The following is a 20,655-nucleotide window of genomic DNA, read 5'->3' on the forward strand; positions in this document are numbered from 1 at the left end:
TTTATTATAACATAAATCAAAGAATTGGAAGCATATCTCTTCGGAAGGGGATCAAGGCCAAAAAAAAAACAAAAGGAAAACTAGCTAAGGTTTAGAACTAAATTACCTATCGAAACAAAATTCTCAAAAGAAATACAGGAGCAGCCTTCCCTGACTCCTTAACTAGTCAAAACCAGGAGAAAAAGTTTACACCAAAAACAAAAGGCAATCCCCAACCTACTTGCTTCAAGAGTGAACGAAAAACTATTTACAAATAACGAATGAACAAAATAAACAACGAATAACAGTTTACAGACTGACAGCAGTTCAACCGTGCTTCCAAAATAACGTTATTCTCAACAATGTACACTCAAAAAAGAAGAGAAAAGAGTTGTCTGGGGCAGGAGACATAGGACAACGACGACGGAGCTTCAGCACGCGCTCTCAACCAGAAGCTCTTCAACACTGCTCTGCTTCCTAGCATTCAAACGCTCCCGCTCGCTACGCAATCTCCTGCAGCTGGTCCCAATCAAGCGCTGCCAGTGAGAGAGAGAGAGAAAAAGAGAGAGAGAGAGGAACTGCGTACAATGTATTGCACGCAATACAACAACAAACATGAGTACAAAAATGAATATACGTCCCAGGACGTAACACTCACCTGATACAATTTTTTTGGTAGGTTTCCACATTAATGAAACAGAGGTCAGTCAGATTTTTAGTATATGTAATGCCTCTAAAAGTCCAGGTCCAGATAAGATAAGTGGAAATGTCTTAAAACATTGTGCTGTTCCGTTAGCGCCAGGTTTTACCGATATTTTTAGAGCATCTTATTATTCTGGCAACGTCCCTGTCTTATGGAAAACATCTACACTAATTCCAGTGGCAAAAATTTTCTAGGCCCCAAAAAATAAATGATTATCGTCCATTAGCACTTATATCACTTGTGATGAAGTGCTTTGAATATTTAGTGAAAAAAATACATTGTATCTGAATCACCGCATCTTATAGATCCTTAGAATTTTAACTGTATTGCATCTGCTGCATTCACATTTAGAGAAACCAAAAACTTATGCACAAACTCTGTTTGTTATTTCTTATCAGCTTTTAACTGTATTTCTCCCACTATACTAGCTGCTAAAAAATTTGTTAGATAGTAGGATGCTTGCCTGGGTGACCAATTTTTTCAGAATCCAGCAGGTTAAAACAGGAGGATCTATTTCAGATAGAATGATCTCTTTGGTTAGAGCTCCCCAGGGATGTGTTTTTATTTATAATGTGTTATAATTTATTTTATATGCAAATTCTTGTGTGAGTTCTTTTATTAACATACATATTGTAAAGTATGCAGATGATGCTGCTTTAGTGAGCCTTTTACATGATGGGGAGGAAGAACATGGGCCTGTTTTGGATTTATGTTTCAATTGGTGCAGACATTAAAATCTCCTCCTAAATATCTCCAAAACTAAAGAGTTGGTTATCGATTTTAGAGAGAAAAAGAAAAGTGTAACCCATCCTACATTAATTAACGGGGAGCAAATTCAGTTAGTAATAAATTATAAATTCCTTGGTATGATGTTGGATAATAAACTTAGGTGGAATGCATGGACTGACTATGTAAGCAAAAAGCTTTAACAGAGAATGTACTTCTTAAATAAATTACTGTCTTTTAATGTCCATAGCAGAATATTGTTGATGTTTTATGGGGCTTTTATTGAAAGCATTATGACATTTTGTGAGATCTGTTGGCCCAGAAGTGGTCACCGGGAGGAAAGAGGTCAAGGTAGTAACAATAGCAAGACTGTTAGGAAAAAGTTAGAGAGCATTGAGAGTATATACAAAGAAAGAGTGTTAAATAAGGCTAACATCATTGTGAATGATAAGAGGCATTCTTTATTTTATACCTCTGAATTGTTAACATCAGATCGGTGATATTGTGTTCCCAGATGTTCAAATGTTTTTACACTATTAATGTCCTACATAGCTTTTTCATAAAAAGGGTTCTATTTACCATCAAAAGGGGTTTTCTGTTGTTACAAACCAAAGAACCCTAATCTAGTACTGTTTAGAAGTCTAGTAATTTTTAGAAGTTTAGAAGAGTGCAGGAATGAAACTCTCAGTGCTTAACTAACACAGGCCCTATTAAATAACACTATAAAATAAACTATGGAAAAAACTGTCAGCCAATGATGCATTCTCAATAGCCATCCAATATATTTTTAATGATCTTGACATTTTAATAATACAAAATATGTATAAATATAAATAGTTGCAATATTTTGTTAGGAATAGAAAGCAGATTGTCAAGCAGAGGGATGTGTGACCTGCATTTATAAAACAAAGAATTGACAAATGTCAGAATAAGGCATCAGGACAATAGAACATCAACTAAAAATGACCAATATGGTAATTAAAACATAAAATCAACACTCACCTTTTATTTTTCTGAGGTATGCTAGTGTTTTCTCCTGTTACACAATAGATGTAGAATGTAAAGTTGAATATTTTCATAAAATATATAATAATACGTTACACTGTACTTACTGATGATGGTAACTCCAGTCACCCCAAACTTTTTTAGTTAGCAGGTCCTGTGCTCGGACACAGAAAGTATATGCTTTTTTGAATTTCACCTCGTAATGTGACTCATTGGTTTTGCTTACCTATTTTGAGAAATTAACATCTTTAATATTTTGATGGTAATAAAAACAACAACAAAACATTTTTTGAAAATGTACAATTTTTTTCTTACTTCGACACGACTTCCTATGTAGTCACAGCTATGATTGTTGGGAACCACTTTCACCTCATAGGAGAGGGGAAAGAAGCTGCCGGGTAAACTCCACGTTTCAGGGCGGTGCCACTCAAATACATTGTCTTGGATCTTGGTGATATTAACTTTATCTGGCTTGACTAAGGGGAAAAAATAACAGTTTAAAGGAAATCAGCAGTCCAGTACAGTGGGGCTAGGACCCATGAGGGAGCCTCAAGATAATTTAAAATGTATGGCCTGAGGATGAGATATTTAGTTAGTTATTTTAGTTAGTTAAACTACGAATGTCTAAACATTGAAATACGCTTTGAAAGCAAAACTAGGGCTAGTGGGCCTTTTAATTTTGTTTAGGAAATGGGGGGCTTTGGAGCCAAAATAGTTTAGAACCAGTGGTCTAGTATCATTTAACTGTTACTAACAAATGTATTTGTCAGTTCTATTAGTTTTGTCATAAATGTCTTGCTAATACCCTTGTATAAGTGTGATTAATTGTATTGAATGAGCAATGTTATTGTACTTAAAACCTTGAGGATATATTTGAAAACAACTCTACATGTAGATAACAATATTAATTTAATAAAAGGCCACATAAGTGTGCTTAAAGAGAGTACACTTTCATATTTTTTTTCACACTTAAGCAAAATCTTCAAAGTGTAATACTGTCAAAATAAACCTTTTAAACAAGTGCTTAACATTTTAAGCACTTGTTTTAATGTTAACTAAAATATTAAAGCACATGTAAAGTACTAATTTAACTAATTTAGAAGTATTCAAGCTAAATATCATATATCTGTGTTGATATAATTTTTGGGTCCACTGTAAATGTAAAGTACAGACGCATGGCCCGCTACTACAAATCCAATTGTGCAATGCATGTAGCAACCACTCAGGGGCAGACAAAGCTCTTACCAATGTCTTGGATGAGGAAAGTCTTTTGGTGCTCCTCCAGCCTGTACAGATTTCTAACCAACAGTGTGAGGTTGATGCTCCTAGACTCCTCAGAGTATGGACAGTAATCCTTGTCAATACAAGTCAGCCCAGATAAATCAGAGTCCAGAGTGCAGTTGATGAGACTAGAGTTTCTGTATAAACACAAGAACATTTTGGCATTGATTTGCTGTTTTAACATAAGTCTAATTAAATAGTTTGTTTAGGTCTATACTTAAATGATTAATCCAGAATATGAATAAATCATTACCGGATTGCTTTGAAATATACCACAGCTCTTTGGATCCGTTCCTGATGCCATTTCCAAGAGCAATGAAATTGTCCATTATAGTTTCTTGCAGTGCAAGAAATGAATTCTAGGCAGAGAAAAAGTTAAGCAATTTTATTTCAGATCAGTAGCCACAATGAGAAATACTGATAGCTAATACTTTACATTCATGTTCATGTTTCACAAAACATATGCAAATTTAATCAATTACATTAGCAATAAGAACAGTAGGCCTATAGGTGGCAAGTCTGTGACAAGTGACTTAAGTTATGAGTGAATCATTGGCTCATTCCCAGTTCCATTAATAATCAGTTAAGCAAGACAACACTAGTGAAAACTGGTAAAATAAAAATGTTTTAATAGATATCACCATACCTCCCCTGCTACTTAATCACAGTACAGTAATATGCATTATCTAATTATATATTCATTATTTTTGCACATATTTTTCTAGAACAGAACTATGAACATCGTATAAAGTTAGGTAAAAAAATCTTGTCTCATTATGTTAACAAATTAAAATTTTTTACATATCTCTTTTTATCACTAGATAAATCAGAAACTCCTGCTAACAGTCAGAAAAAATAGTTATATAATAAAATGTGAAATAATAAGCATAATATAATAAATGTTTTCTTTGCACTAGAAGACATGTTGCTATATATTGTTATATTGTTTGCTATATATTTAAAATTGAGATTTATACATAATCTGTAAGCTTAAATAAATAAGCTTTCCATTGATGTATGGCTTGTTAGGATAGGATAATATTCGGCTGAGATACAACTCTCTGAAAATCTGTAACCTGAGGTTGCAAACAAATCAAAATATTGAGAAAATCGCCTTTAAAGTTGTCCAAATGATCTTAGCTATGCATATTACTAATCAAAATTTATGTTCTGATATATTTATGCTAGAAAATGTACAAAATACCGTAATGAAACATGATCTTTAATTAATATCCTAATGATTTTTGGCATAAAAGAAAAATCTGTAATTTTGACCCATACAATGTATTGTATGGTCCAATGACCTCATGCGCTAGTGATCAATGGCACATGACACTGCAAACAATAAGTCCCCATGGAGAAGTGAATCTAGATCAGGTAAAATTTTACACACTATAGTCAGCTTTAATCATTTTAAATGTAATTTCCCATCAACAAAATTGTGGCCAGTGAAAATGCTAAGTGCTAGTGACCACAGTCCACAGTGGCTGGTGAGCAAAGAAGTTAATTTCAAACCCTGTACATAGCTAATAAGGATCCCTGTCATATTTATTTCCATATGATTTTTTGTAGGCTTAAATTTTAATAATTGATGTTTAGATCAAGATTTGTATAGTGACTTTTTAAGCATGTAAAATTGTCTCCAGTAAAAAAAAAATGGCTTTATATCTTAGATGTTTTGTTTACATTTGAAACGTTAAAAGAAAACAAACAAACAAACAAATAAATAAATAAATAAAAATAAATAAATAAAAAATGTTTCATTTATTTTGGGACCAGAACAAAGTTTACACAATTGGTAGGCTACACTCTAACATGAATTTCAGTGTAAGTGTGACCTTGATATTTACCTTTGTCAGTAGATGGTATAAGAACTCCTCCTTTAGGAAACTCAACTGGATGGACCAGTAATAGTGTGTAATTCAGAAGATCTCCGTTTGCTCTGTGACATGTGAAGTTTCCCCCCACGCAGCCCATCTATCGTAACTGTGATGTGGTTTCCTGTCTCAGAGATGCTTTCCCCATTCCTTTCCCAGTAAATTTGCTCTCCATTATATTGCTCTCCACACTGGAGCGACACGTCAAAGCTGGACAAATCTGATACCTCCAAAGCCACAACTACAACAAGAAAGCTTATTCATCAGACTCACTACTTGATTTCATAGCACAGTAAATAAAAAATGTCTTTTATTACAAGTCATATATTTTTATTCACCAAGAATGCATTAAATTGCTCAAAAGACAGTAAAGACAATGTTACAAAAGATTTGTTTCAAATAAATGCTGTTATTTTATCTGTGTTAATGATAGAATCGTGGGGGGAATAAATCCTGAGAAATACACGGTGTCTTCGTTTTATCCATCTTTCTTATTGTATTTAATGATTTGTTTTAACTCTTGTTCTTAATCATCATTTTATGTATTTATTGATGCAGTGAGGCAAGAGTTAATTTTAGTAAAGGTAAAATGAGAAAACAGTGTTTATCTACTCCTAAAAACTTTTTTAACTTCTTATGAAACTTTAAACATTGTAATGACTACTGAAAATTCAGCTTTGCTATCACAGGAATAATTTACTTTAAAAACAAAACCCCAACAACCCCAAAGTCCAACGTTTTTTAACGGTAGTATGTATAGGAAGAGTTTATTTGCAAAAACAGGTAACTCCATTCTTTTTTTCTTTTTTACATTTTCAAAAAATTATGTTTTTTATTATGTTTTCATTGCGTTTCATTGTGTTATCTGTATTTTTTAATGTTTTACTTTAGTATTTCTGAGTTATTTCAAAATAACCCAACTACAGTTCGATCAATCAGTCATTACTCCCACTACTGTCATTTTTGAGCAATTAAATGCCTCCTTGCTGTATATATATATATATATATATATATATATATATATGTTCAATTATCATTGCTAGAGATTAAAAAAAGGAAAGGGGGATTTAAACAATAGTCACCATTTGGCTTGATGAACCTCAACGAAGTGCTGCCTGCCAACTGAAGTACAGCTTGAAGAATAACATAGACAATCTTGTTCATCTAAAGAAATTTAAAAATGGTAATATGAATAGTTAAGTTATTAAATTAAGTAAATTAAACAAATTATAGTATTACTGTGTATACATTTTTAATAAACATTAATTTTAATATATATATATATATATATATATATATACATATATACATACATATATACACACATACACTTTAAATATTTCATTGTGATAGACACCTTCTCTTGAATCTTACCTTCAGAACTTACCTTGAGAACTTGTGAGAGTTGTGGTGACTCTTTTCTTTTCCCTTTCACTGAAGTCATATAAGACCTGAGCAACATTTATATATGTATGCATTACAGAAGTGTGAATTTCCAGCAAGCAGAAGTATCATGTTCTAAACAAAGGGATATGGAAACCAATGTGGTGAAGCCAGTTTTTATTTGGGATTTCCATGACCTGTGTAACAGTGCTTGTTATGTGTTAGGGGCTTTAACAGGAGCAATTGTGCATGCGAATGTACAGTTCATCTCTCACAATTAAATCATTTTCTATGAGTGAAATTTATACTGGTAGATTTGTGCGGTTTTTTTTTTTTGTTTTTTTTTTTTTTTTAAGAAGGCACTTGTGCTCATCAAGGTATTATTATTTAATATTTATTATTATTATTATTATTATTATTATTTACATTTGAAAAACTATTTTCTATTTTAATATACTTCAAATGAAAATTTATTCCTCTGATTTTCATCAGCTATTATTACAATCTTCAGTGTCACATGATCCTTGCAAAATCGTTGCAATATTCTGATTTATTTTCAAGGTTGGAAACATATATATATATATATATATATATATATACACACACATATATATTTATATACATATGTGTATGTATGTGTAACACACTACCAGTGCATTTGTTTTTAAGAAATAAATACTTTTATTCAGCAAGGATGTGTTGAATTGATAAAAAGTAATAAAGTGATAGTAAAGACTTGTTAGAAAAGATTTCTATTCTGAATAATTGTTTTTAGAATTAAGGTATCAAAGAATACCTTAAAGAAGTAACAACTGTTTTCAACATTTTCAACACTGGTAATAAATCAGAATATTAGATTGATTTCTGAAGGATCATATGTGTACAATTTTAAATTGTAATAATATTTCATTAATACTACAATATTACTCTTTTTTTCTGTATTTTTGATCAAATAAAAGCAGCCTTGAGACTTTAAAAAATTTAAAATCTTACTGATTCCACATACTCATATTTACACGAAAGACATCAGTATGTGCTTCACACACTCTTTCTGGTGATGCCAACTTTGAAGATTAATTAGGCCACTGCTGCTCATAATTGCATCATCCAGATATTTAGGTCATAGTGGCACTTGTGCATTATGCCATAGTCTGTCATGGTATGAGTTACACATTCTAGTAAAAAAAAAAAAAAAAAAAAAAAAAAACGCTGAACACAAGAAAGCACACACCTTTATCATCATAGTGTTTAACCACAAACCAAAACTCAGCTACAGAATTAATGGGAATTCCAAGATACTAAATACCATAACTATATGACAATGAAAGACTATATTTCCAATTTTGACAAGAAGTTACTAGTCATCCAATTTTGTAAGCTATGCATTCGGTTAGTTTTGTGAATTGGCATGTTTTATGAAGCATCAGGGAAATAGGCCTATAGAGCTGTGTAGTACGTAATCCAATTCTACTAAATGTCAAAATAATTTCTCAGCCTATCCAGTGAGAGGCTTGAAAGAGAGAGATTTGAAATTGGTCTGTAATTAATTCTCTAAATAAAGTTGTGGTCTTTTTAATAAGAGGCCAAGCTTGAAAGTTTTTGGGACATATCCTAATAATTAAAAAAAAAAAAAATAAATAAGATGATGTTCTATGATTTCGGAAACGTCTTTTTTTAATAGGGTCTAAAAATTGTGTTTCATTTAATTGATTTAACAAGCATAGACAATTTTTTTGTCTCCTATAGCAAAGCGTGACTTAAACTGTTCCTCTAGGGATTGTCTGGCATAAATTCATGCTGATAATGAGGGAGAAGTTTACCTGACCATTACGTATAAAATGTATCCACAATAAAGATTTCCCATAAAACCACTTGTTAATATCTATTGTACCTATATAATTTTTATTCTTGTGTATAGTTCCATCAGTTCCTCTTATATGTGAATTAATGACACCATAAAAACTTCATTGTATTCAACATTAACAACGACGCCTATATAAAAACTCATTTATAAAACGGTGAACTGTGACTTCCCCATCATAACACAGAAGACGAACTGAATAGGCTGAAAAGAGACTTACACAGGCCGTCACACATGGAAAAACACAAATCCAAGCCAACTGTCTCATTAAACAAGGTCAACCCTAGGCTTCAACGATGATGACTTAAGTGGGGTCAAATAAAACGCTGAGAGTCGTTGCACCAAGAATTGACTTTTGCACAAATGTGATGCTGATATTTTGTATTATTACCAGTAATTCATTAATATAAATATCAAACCAAGGGGCATATATTAAATATAAATACTTTAATCATTAATAAATATATAATAAAATGATTTTTGTTGATAATATTTGCTGTTTCGTTAAAATAAATGTACACACACAAGCACACACCTGAAAATCACACAAAAATACTTAACTGTGCAAATGTTTCAGCATCTTTTAATTAGAAACACATTCTCTATCATTAAAATATGCAACTTTCTCTCTCTCTCTCTTTCTCTCTTTTTGACTCTCAGTTCTTTTCAACAGAACAAAGTCTTGAATCCATTTAAAAACACTTATGAGTTACAAGATTATAGTTAGCACACATACTACAGCATATCGAGCTGTGCTGCTCATTTGAGTCTGGTTCCCGTAATTCTTATATTTCATGATTTTCCTGCCCTAAAATCCCTCTCAACATAAAGGAAAACATAAAATAAAAAACATGTATATAGTGTATTCTATGAGAATGTCTTCATTCAGCTACACTCAGAGGTGACATTTTCATGTCTTCTCCTTCCATTATATCACTTGCTCATAGCAATCCCCATTCACACGTATACACACAATTATTACGATTACCCCCTTCTCACCCTTATATATCCTCAGGATGTTTGAGTCAATGCGTAGCACCATGACAACCTTGCAGAGCAGAAAAAAATTCTTAAAATCACCTTCAATTACAAGGGATCAGAATGGTTGCTCCATTCAAATTTCACACTTTTCTGCAGACAGTTTGACAGTGAGTGAAAAAATTTGTTTGCTGAAGGAAAAAGACTGGAATATCTCTGGAAAAAAATCTGCAGAATGTGCAGAATGTGACGGGCACCACCCCCACTAAAAGCATGTTTCAAATGTAGGCAAATGTAAAACAGCTGATCTACTTATCTACATGAATAATAAACATACTCTCTTTTAAAACAAAAGAGTTGAACGAATGCTGTTTAGAGAATTTATGTAAGTGAAAGGTTATTTGAAAAAGAACAGGAATTAAAGATGCTGGACAAGTGGGAAAAAAAACAAAAACAAAACAAAACAGACATTGTTTTTGTGACATGTAACAGATCTTCTCCTTTTAAAAATCTTTATATATTTTTGGTTACAGAGTTTCTAATAAAAACGAAAATTAAGAAAACAGTCCAACAAGTGATTCCCCTGTTGCTGAAAGCCAATAGAAGTTTAAAATGTCCTTTTGGCCCCAAGTGTCTCTGTTTCAGAATTCAATTTCTGACAGACACAGGTAGGTCCACACTTCTGGTCTGCCTTGCAGACATATGATCTTGTCACAAGAAAAAAAAAGAAGAGAGAAAGAAAAAAATATGAAGCTTATAACTCCATAATCTTAAAAATAACAAAGCATTATCAAGTTTCCCTTGCCAAAACCATACTTTTTGGACATCTCTTGGTCAATTCAGGGCTCCGGTTTTCTAGACCTGAGGTTTTTAAACAGAAAATCTGAGTCTCAACTCCCTTAGAAGAGCCAAAGTTAAAGTCAAAGGCAGTGAGTGTTTGAGGGGAGATGCCTCTAGAGAGGTTCACTCTAGACTTGAATGGCCAATCCCAAAATGTAGAAATCTTCTGAAAAATCTTGCAGCCCATGCACATTGATATCCTCTCACATACACACTTGGTGTGGTGGTTAATATTCCCAGTGAGGCATTAGTTTTCCACAGGAGTGGGGTTCTGTGGCAGTGGTGGGGTTGTGGGAGGCTGGCTGACGATCACCTGGACAACATAGTCTCTAGAGATCTTCAATTCTTCCAGCTTCATCTTGTCGGTGAGTGGTCGGCCTGAGAAGAACCAGCGCTGGCTGGTGGCCACTACACCTTCCTGGGTCTGCAGACGGCGCTTCATCTGCTGGACATTATCGCTGGTGCGGACAGCCAGGCGTAAATCTCGTCCCGTGGAGAGACGCAGACGCAACTGGCACTCCTGGCCTTCGCTAGCTGGAGCTTCTGGGACCTCAATGGTCTCCAACTCACTCTTTTCTTCAATCATGTTGACAGGAGGAGAGAGGCAGTAGACAGGCAACTGGTAGCGGTTCCCCAGCTCATCGTAGCATTCAGTCAGAGCACCTGGAGATGACACAAAAACAAGCACTTAAGCCATATTATTAGTTACTTTTTGTTGAATTATATAATGTTTTAATTATACTATGATATTGAGAAGTCTAAAATATAGTGGAAGCAAACACTGCTCTGCAAAATAAGTAAAGACTACTGTTTTTGGTCATTAATCAAGCCAGCGATAGCACTGATCATGTAAACTCCTTTGTAAAACAACAATGTCTTACAAATAATAAACAACAGTGTCTTCCACAGTATGTAGGCCAAAGGTGGCAGTGGCAAGGAAAAATCCCTAAGATTTTAGAACAGAACAGAATAAAATAGAATAGAATAGAATAGAATAGAATAGAATGTTATTGTCATTGTTAAACGGGAGAGAAAAAAAAAAACAGTTTAGCAGCTCTTTAGGACTGGCATATTTACAGATGACAGTCACATAATAGAAAAACATCAGTAAAGATAACCACATTGATGTGTTACATACAAATTATATTTCCCAAGTAAAAAAATAAAACACTGTTCTGGATTCAGTCTACACACTGGTCACACGTTTGTAGACTATAGAGATGAAAACTGAAGATCGTCAAGTAGATAGGAAGAAATCTTTGGAGGAACCAAGACTCAAGTATACATTAGCACATATTTAACACTTAATTATTTAATTATTATTCTATTAAAATAATATTTTAAGAATATTAATAATATTCCTCTAGGCTTGATTGTGGAACAGGCTTGGATCTTTTTCTTAATTAATAAAAATGAACTCAATATTTTATAACATGTTTGTACCTTAAGCATGCATAGTGTTAGCTACTAAATCTTTTCTGAAATCCTACTTGATAAAATAAATAAAGATACACATCACATGATGAGCACGCTGCCTATGACATCAAGACTCATTGTGGATCTGTCAACTTTTCAACCAAAGAGGAAGTTGGAGTAATGAATCAATGAGAATGGGACAGAGTTCACATCACAGGAACAATAAGATTACATCACTTGCTTCTTCCAAAGAGGAAGTAAGTCAGTTTAATCACAACAAGCTACACCTCCATGGAATTCAGTTAAAAAAAAAAAAAAAAAAAAAAAAAAAAGAAGTAATATTCATACTATCATGATGACCTATGTAACTTTTGTTTTTAAGGAGTAGGTTTTGATTTTAAAGACTGTTTTATTCATATCAGTAATACGAGGATTTCATTAAATGCTTCTGATACTTTCTGGGGAAACCCTTTACTTCTCAGCATATTAAAGAATAATTGATGAAACTATAATTTATTCACCATCATATGTTGTTCAAAACTGTTTTTCCACAGCACAAAAAAATAAAAAAGGATGCAGTTTATACAAACCGTGTACTATATCCTCTTCTGTCCTCTGAAGTCAAATGCTTTCATCAAAGTTCATGACAGAAGTAGTGCTCAGATCTTGTCAAAGAATTTGTTGATCCAGTTAACAAAAACAGTCTGAAAGATTTGTTCCCAAATTGGAGTTTCATTCACAATCTGGTTGCAGCTGTTAACAGCTCACAAGAGAGGGATAAATTTCAAAGAGTAACTCAAGCTTTGGTTTGTTCCCCTCACAAAGCTATTGTATCACGTTATATGGTAAATAGAGCAATAGCTGTTTTGATGACTGCTTTAATGATTTAACTGAGGATAAGTAATTTAAGAGAAACATTTTGGAAAAACAACATGAAAGATTCTTTGTAGTACATGATTAGGGCTGAGTGATGTATACAGAATATTCACAGTGATGATTTTTGCTGCTTGTTTATTACTTTTTTTTTTTTTTTTTTTTTTTTTTACATCAAAGTGGATAGGACTAAGTCCTGCTGTATATTTTTTTTTATAATCCATTTTATTTGGATGTACATTATAATACTTTTTTTTTTTTTTTAATATAGATTTTTACTGTACTTTAAATCTTACATAGCACCACTAGACTGGATACCGCTAATCTTGTTTACACTCTTCACACAGAATATCTCTATTGTTTAACTCATTGTATACCTGCTCTATAGGGCGAAAGTGTCAGGTATGTCAACCTTTGAGTACAAGTAAGGACAACTGCGAGCACCATTTGACTAGCAAAAAAAAAAAAAATCTCAAATAACAGTTAAATAACAGTTATTTAAAAGCCAACGTGATGTCAAAAAATAACTTTAATACAAGATCTAGAACAAAAATCTGACTGCGTTTAGAGGGCACCCATTATGCCCATTTTTAGAAGCAATATTGGTTTTGGGTGTCCCCAGAATGTGTCTGTGAAGTTTCAGCTCAAAATACCCCACAGATCATTTATTATAACATGAGGAAAATGTCATTTTTGGTGCATGTCTAAAAAAAGAAGTGTTGGAGTTGTTTTGGTGTGTATCACTTTAAATGCTAATGAGCTGCATAATTTCCGCCCCGTCTTCAGCAGAGCCGATGAGAAACAGACTTGGGACATGCTTTGATCTCACCGCCACGCAGTTACATGGTTCATGGAGCTCTCGAAAGTTCCAAAGAACCCCACGCTGTCAATATGTTCGAATGGGTTTAAGTAGGAGAGACAGCAGATTCAATATACTTGCAGTAATTATTAACACAAAATGGGTATTGATTGTGTATTGATAACTACTCAAACTACGCTTCACAATTACATTTTATTCTGGGGAGTGATAGAGACAGCATTAATATGTTTTCATACTCTTTGTCAGTCAGATGTGACCAAACACCTTAAGTGTAACTTTTAATCAATTAAATAACTGTACTATAGTTTAGTTCAGTTCTATTTAGTTAATAGGAGATTTTTGGTACTAAATAATATATGCAATAATTATGATCCATGAACGACCATTTAATATATAACATTTTCTAATATGCTTAGTGTTTAGGGTTACAATATAGAAAACATTTTTAAATTCAAGTGCAAAGAGGCAAATTAGAGGCGTTTGGTGGCCAGAAAAATAATATTCATATGTAATGCCATGGATGTAATGCCTCTTGTTGCTCTAGTTGCTCAAAAGAGTTTTGCCGGTCATAACTGCTTACTTGTTATTTATTTGTTTATTTATTTATTTATCTTATGTTTTGCATTTAAATGTATATTTAGACACTATCAAACAATAAATTTAAGTTTTGATTTTTTTAATGTCAAATTTGAAAAGGTTAATTACTTGCATCCCAGTGTTATTTAATAACATTCACATAATGTTAAGCATACAACATAACTAAATATTACAAAAGGCAATCAAATATTGAATTTAATCCAATAAAAAACATAAATGATAATAAAATAATAATAATAAAATAATAATAATAATTATAATAATAATAATAATGATGATGATGTTTAAAAAACACAAGGCAACCAATTGCATTTAACAAAACTCTTTATTGTATTCCTTGAATAGGCAATATTTACTGAATTAAATCTACTGAATATATTTACTGAATATATTTAATTCATTCAACCTCATTTAGCAGGAGTGCAGGAAATCTACCTTACTGCAAAGTTCAGCTCCAACCCTGATTAAAAACACACCTGAACCAACTAATTAGGATCTGAAGGAGCACTTGATAATTACAGACAGGTGTGTTTGATCAGGGTTAGAACTAAACTCTGCAGGAAGGTAGATCCACAGGAACAGGGTTGGGTACCCCTGTCCTATAGGGAGAGATTTTTTTTTTTTTTATTATCAAAACAAAAATGACATGTTAATAATAATACTTGTAATGCTAATAATACTACTTACATTTACGTACATATAAATATATCCAACTATAAAAGTAGGTTATGCTGATCTTTATTTATACTATCTGAGAGATATGAGATCAGCAGTTACAGTAAACAGGCCCAATGGTGCTAAAAGACTGTCTAAGTTAGGGAGCAATGTGATTAAATTTAATAAATAAATAAATAAATAAATAAATAGCCAATGACAAACCCTCAAGACTACAAGTGGTACTGCTCTTCACAAAAACCTGACCACAAATACCAAAAGAGAAGAAAAGAACCACATAAACACATTTTTGTCAACTCACAACCAGTGACTTTTAAGAGAAAGTGGAGGATGGTTACGATCTCTGACCTTTTTGTCGGGTGAATCTCAGAGCTATAAATACACTTAGAGTGCTCTCTGAATGTAGTGCAAGTCAAACAACCACAGACCAGATGCATGCCATGTAGAACCCCCCTAAAACCACTGTGGATGGAATTTATCCTGCTACTGAAACAACTGCTAATGCTCACTATGACTATATCGCTAAAAAAAAAATTTGTGTGACACTACTGTTTGACATCACCTGGTCATCTGATGTGGTGGTGGGTTGCTTTTGAAAAAGGCCGCTATGGTGTGGCATTTTTTGAAAGAGGTAGTCTTATGAAAAGTACACTCCTGGAATGCACATCGTACATTGCTGTGTATGACAGCTTGGAACCATTATAACAAAAGTTAACTAGATGAGTAAAGTTTGAGAACAAACTTTAAATTGGGTTGAGAAAGCCTTGCCTGAAAGTTTGAAGCAGTTGTAAAAGTATGAAAGCAGCTAGCATGATTTTACACATTGCTTACATGATTTAACATGTTGTTAACATGTTTCTAGCATGATTAGCATGTTACTAGCATGATTAACAAGTTACTAGCATGTTGCTAGCATGATTAACAAGTTGTTAACATGTTTCTAACATGATTAGCATGCTGCTACAACGATTAACATGTTACTAGCATGTTGCTAGCATTTTTCTAACACGATTACCATGTTACTAGCATGTTGTTACCATGATTAGCAAGTTTCTAGCATGTTGTTAGCATGTTTCTAGTATGATTAGCAAGTTACTAGCATGTTGCTAGCATGATTAGCAAGTTACTAGCATGTTGCTAGCATGATTAGCAAGTTACTAGCATGTTGCTAGCATGATTAGCAAGTTACTAGCATGTTGCTAACATGATTAGCAAGTTACTAGCATGTTGTTAACATGTTTGTAACATGATTAGCATGCTGCTAGCATGATTAACAAGTTACTAGCACGTTGCTACCACAATTAACGTTACTAGCATGTTGCTAGCATGTTTCTAACACGATTACCATGTTACTAGCATGTTGTTAACATTTTTCTAGTATGATTAGCATGTTACTAGCACGTTGCTAGCATGATTAGCAAGTTACTAGCATGTTGTTAGCATGTTTGTAACATGATTAGCATGCTGCTAACATGATTAGCAAGTTACTAGCATGTTGCTAGCATGATTAGCATGTTACTAGCATGTTGCTTGCATGATTAGCATGTTGTAACATAACCGTCAGCTGGAGTGACTACGGTCTTGCCCACTGAGTAGCAAAAAGACTGAATGGCAGCTTTAGGTTTCAGCATGAATGCTGCGATAGAACGCACAAAACACATCTAAAATGAGAAAAAGCTTTGCAATTGACTGTATAAATAGATTTGACAAGAAAGGTACATTTTTACAGACTGCTGAAAGCTACAGAAAAGAGGAGCAAATGGAAACATGGATTTGCAGTTATTTCATGTTAATATGTTGATTTTTACGGTAAAATCATACCTTATATATTGTATTATAATATCGTATTGAATTCTGCATAACTGGATGTTTTTAAATAAACACTGACAAAAACTGTATACGTTTTTGGGCTGGATGATATGACCATGTATATAACATTGCTATAAGTGGTCACCTGAATTTAAAATTAACCTATATTTATTTACAAAACGTGTTCACAGGCAAATTTGCTTTATGTATTTCCCTTTATGTTGAAATCGGGCACATAATTGTCATGAAACACAATTTGTGGCTGCATATGAATATCCATGGACCACTGGATATTTGGTAAGTTGTAGGAAACACTATATGTGACCCAGGACCACAAAACCAGTCATAAGTGTCAATTTTTCGAAATTTAGCTTTATACATCATCTGAAAGCTGAATAAATAAACTTTCCATCGATGTATGGTTTGTTATGAAAGAACAATATTTGGCCGAGATACAACCATTTCAGTATATGGAATTTGAGGGTGCAAAAAAAATCAAAATATTGAGAAAATCACCTTTAAAGTTTTCCAAATTAAGTTCTTTGCAATGCATATTACTAATCAAAAATTAATTAACATGATCTTTACTTAATTTCCTAATGATTTTTGGCATAAAAGAAAAATTTATAATTTTGACCCATACAATGTATTTTTGGCTATTGCTACAAATATACCCCAGCGACTTAAGACTGGTTTTGTGGTCCAGGGTCACATATAGAGTCCAGCAATCTTTAATTTAAACTGATTATCATTTGTTTTACTCGCGTCTTCGCAGCTTCCCTATTAAATCCATTCACGCTGCTGCACTTTTGCCACTCAGTCCAGCTGAGGGGGTGTGGTCCGGCGGGAAAGTGGCGTCAATGCATACCCTTTATGTCTTTGCAACAGAATATCATATAGACATGGGAGTTGGCTTTTTTGACTCATGCTAGCAAATAGGACTCCCAACATGCTACACATGCTAATAGTGAATAGCTACATTATTAAACTTTTAAAGCTGCAAACTCAACTCCTTGTTACAAATATGATTGAGCTATCACTTCTAGTGTAGGGTGGTATGCTCAATTATCATATCGTCCTATCATCAGCCTGTGAGATTGCCGGTACACAGTTTTATTGCCACATTCAAACAGATGATTTTATCAACCATCTAAATATGTAATAACAATCCGTAGTATTTACTAAAAGGCACGCTGGTCTACCAGCATATGTGACGTGCACCTCTTACCGTGTGGTAATGTTATGCTGGCACCATCAATTATGGCTTGAGCAAGCTCATGGTCATTGCTCTCAAAGGCCTGGGCAGCCGCTTTAAGTGCATCCCAAATTTCCTTGCGGCCTTCAAAAGCTGGTGCCGTATCCCAGAATTCATCACGCTTGCTGCGCAACTGCCCATCGGTCATTGGGTAGTCACTCTTCCATTTGGGCTTCTCTCTCTTTAAGGGCTGGTTTCGCCCCAGTGCAACTGCAAAACAGAGACAAACAGGTCAAGATACAATAGAATGTTTAAAGGGGTCATTGGATGCCCATTTTCCACAAGTTGATATGATTCTTTAGGGTCTTAATGAAAAGTCTCTAATATACTTTGACTAAAAATTCTCAATGGTTTTGTAAAACAACACCCTTTTTACCTCGTCAAAATGAGCTCTGCAAAAATCATCTCATTCTAAGGGGTTGTTTCTTTAAAAGCAAATGAGCTCTGCTCACCCCACCCCTCTCTTGTCTCTGTGGAATGACGAACCTGTTTACTTTAGCCGCATTTAGATCGCAAAGATTCATAAAAAAAACCCTTATACACACTTCTGCTGTAAGTGAAGCTGGATCACGAATGATTTGCGCGAACACAGACAGATATATGTAGATCGGCGCATTTCATTCACAAACAAATGTAATCCACTGCATCTTCAGCAGCTCAGATGTCGGAAGTAAGTGACGACCACTATGTTCATTATTACATCCAGCAACACAACACCTCAATCACTCAATCTAACTTACATCCCTGCTTCGGCGTCAAAACAAGGAAGGTTACTGGACTGCGACAGCTGATCAGAGGTAAAACGTTCACGACAATCAACTATCATGGGAGCGGCCTCAGCGGAATCTGAGAATGGCTCGATTTGAAAAAGGGGATATTATTTTTACAGTTTAATGGACTACTTGCACAACTACTTCCGCATTCTACTTTTTAGGGCTCGGGAGGTTCCGGTTAGCGTTCAGCGCACCTACATACAGACAATAGTTTCTCATGAGGACGCAGATTATTACTACATTTTAGGGCTGGCATTTCTTTAAAAAAACAATCATATTCTCTGTGTTAAAATGAATCATATTCAACCTGCTGAAAGGTTACTATAAATATATTTCCCTTCGGTATGTGCATTCTGAATAATAAATAAATACATTTCCCCACTAATCTGCCGCATTCTCATGGACAGCATTTTTCTTTTACTGATCATAATTCATACCTGATGAATTTGTTGTTATATGGTTTAACTTCAATTGCATTTTTTGCTTTTATTTGTAGTAAAACCATGGCTAATTTGTTTGTGTGCCTTGGCGCTCTTATTCCGAGCCCATACTGCTTATTCCATTGTTTAAAATGGCTGAATGAATGTGCGGTAACTGCCTTATTTAACGATGTTAAACCTTAAAACAATTTTTAACAGTAACACGCTGACAGTGCGACGATTGAATACTCATATTTTGGCATTAGACTACATACAGTGAAATGATGACAGAATATGAGACAGAATAGTGACTAACATATTTAATACAGATAAATAAAGGTTCATTATGATCTTATTCATCAGATTTCACAAACTGCAGCGTCTCGATTAGGTCACTATAAAGCACTGACACCCTGTGGTGAACAATCACGTATGATTACCAGCCACCGCTTTCTCAGATGGGTTTATGTTGCATTAAAACTTCACGTTCTGTTGAGTTTGGAAAATTCTATACGCAATAATTATCAGAATATGTTTTGTCCCGCATCCAAAAATTTGCGAATTGGAAATCATCCCGCGAAATCTCATTTTAATAGACGTTTAAGTCAACTACATGATTACAGCGCATTGAAAATGTACATAACCGGAAATAACTGAGCCCTACGATTTCAAAACGGAAGTACGTCACGAGGCTCAGTGCAAGTAGTCCATTAAAAACCACTGCATGGATTTTTATCATTACAGGGTAGATTTGTACATACACTGCCAACACACATTAATGTTCAAACAACATGAAAAAGTGAATTTTGCATCCGATGACCCCTTTAAGATATGTACCATCACTGTAGTCAGTAATATAATAAAGCTAATGTAAATGTGAATGCCAGAAACATCCTTAACTCTGGTAAAAGCATTGTAATATAGTGTCATTGTTCTTGTGGCTTTTATAAAATACTAGCAACAGCAATATAACAACAAAAGACATTCATTGATCCATTTATCCATTTTCCATACTGCTTTATCCTCCACAGGGATGCGAGAGAGCTGTGGAGTCTATCCCAGCATCTCGGGCCACAGGCTGACCCTGAATGGATGGCCAGACCATCACAAGTCTCAAACACAGACACACATGTACACATTCACTGACACCACCGGGCAACTTATAGTGTCCAACTCTCCTATGCTGAATGTGCTTACTGAAAAAGCATGATTTGATCTCTATGTGTTAACAGCAACATCAGCCTGTCATTAACATCAGCTTCAGATTGTAGCCTTGAATAGGTGTCGCGATTTAACTCAAACAATTATTTATATCAACTGCCAGTTGTAACTGTAGCAGAATTCATTTTTCCATCAACTAATCTGTTCGCCCAGCGAACATTCCG

At 34.0% G+C, this 20,655-nt stretch overlaps 2 protein-coding genes across 2 annotated transcripts in view; both read right to left on the reverse strand.

Moving 5' to 3' along the window:
• Nucleotides 1-1,957: 1,957 nt before the first annotated feature.
• Nucleotides 1,958-6,991, reverse strand: il12bb (interleukin 12B, b). The gene is given in 10 exon segments (XM_051093378.1): nucleotides 1,958-2,300; nucleotides 2,411-2,444; nucleotides 2,521-2,639; nucleotides 2,729-2,889; nucleotides 3,659-3,831; nucleotides 3,948-4,053; nucleotides 5,545-5,662; nucleotides 5,664-5,812; nucleotides 6,654-6,735; nucleotides 6,946-6,991. Coding segments are annotated over 8 exon segments (921 nt in total). The 5' UTR covers nucleotides 6,946-6,991; the 3' UTR covers nucleotides 1,958-2,300; nucleotides 2,411-2,431.
• Nucleotides 6,992-9,381: 2,390 nt separating this feature from the next.
• ubtd2 (ubiquitin domain containing 2) overlaps nucleotides 9,382-20,655 on the reverse strand; it is a 47,845-nt gene continuing 36,571 nt past the window's right edge. The window contains exons 2-3 of the mRNA XM_051093379.1: nucleotides 18,052-18,288; nucleotides 9,382-11,296 (exon numbers count right to left, since the gene is read on the reverse strand). Coding sequence (XP_050949336.1) covers nucleotides 10,881-11,296; nucleotides 18,052-18,288 — 653 coding nt within the window. The 3' untranslated portion in view covers nucleotides 9,382-10,880. The remainder of the gene's footprint in view (nucleotides 11,297-18,051; nucleotides 18,289-20,655) is intronic.

This window comes from Labeo rohita, chromosome 21 (assembly GCF_022985175.1).
Source record: "Labeo rohita strain BAU-BD-2019 chromosome 21, IGBB_LRoh.1.0, whole genome shotgun sequence".
NCBI lineage: Eukaryota > Metazoa > Chordata > Actinopteri > Cypriniformes > Cyprinidae > Labeo > Labeo rohita.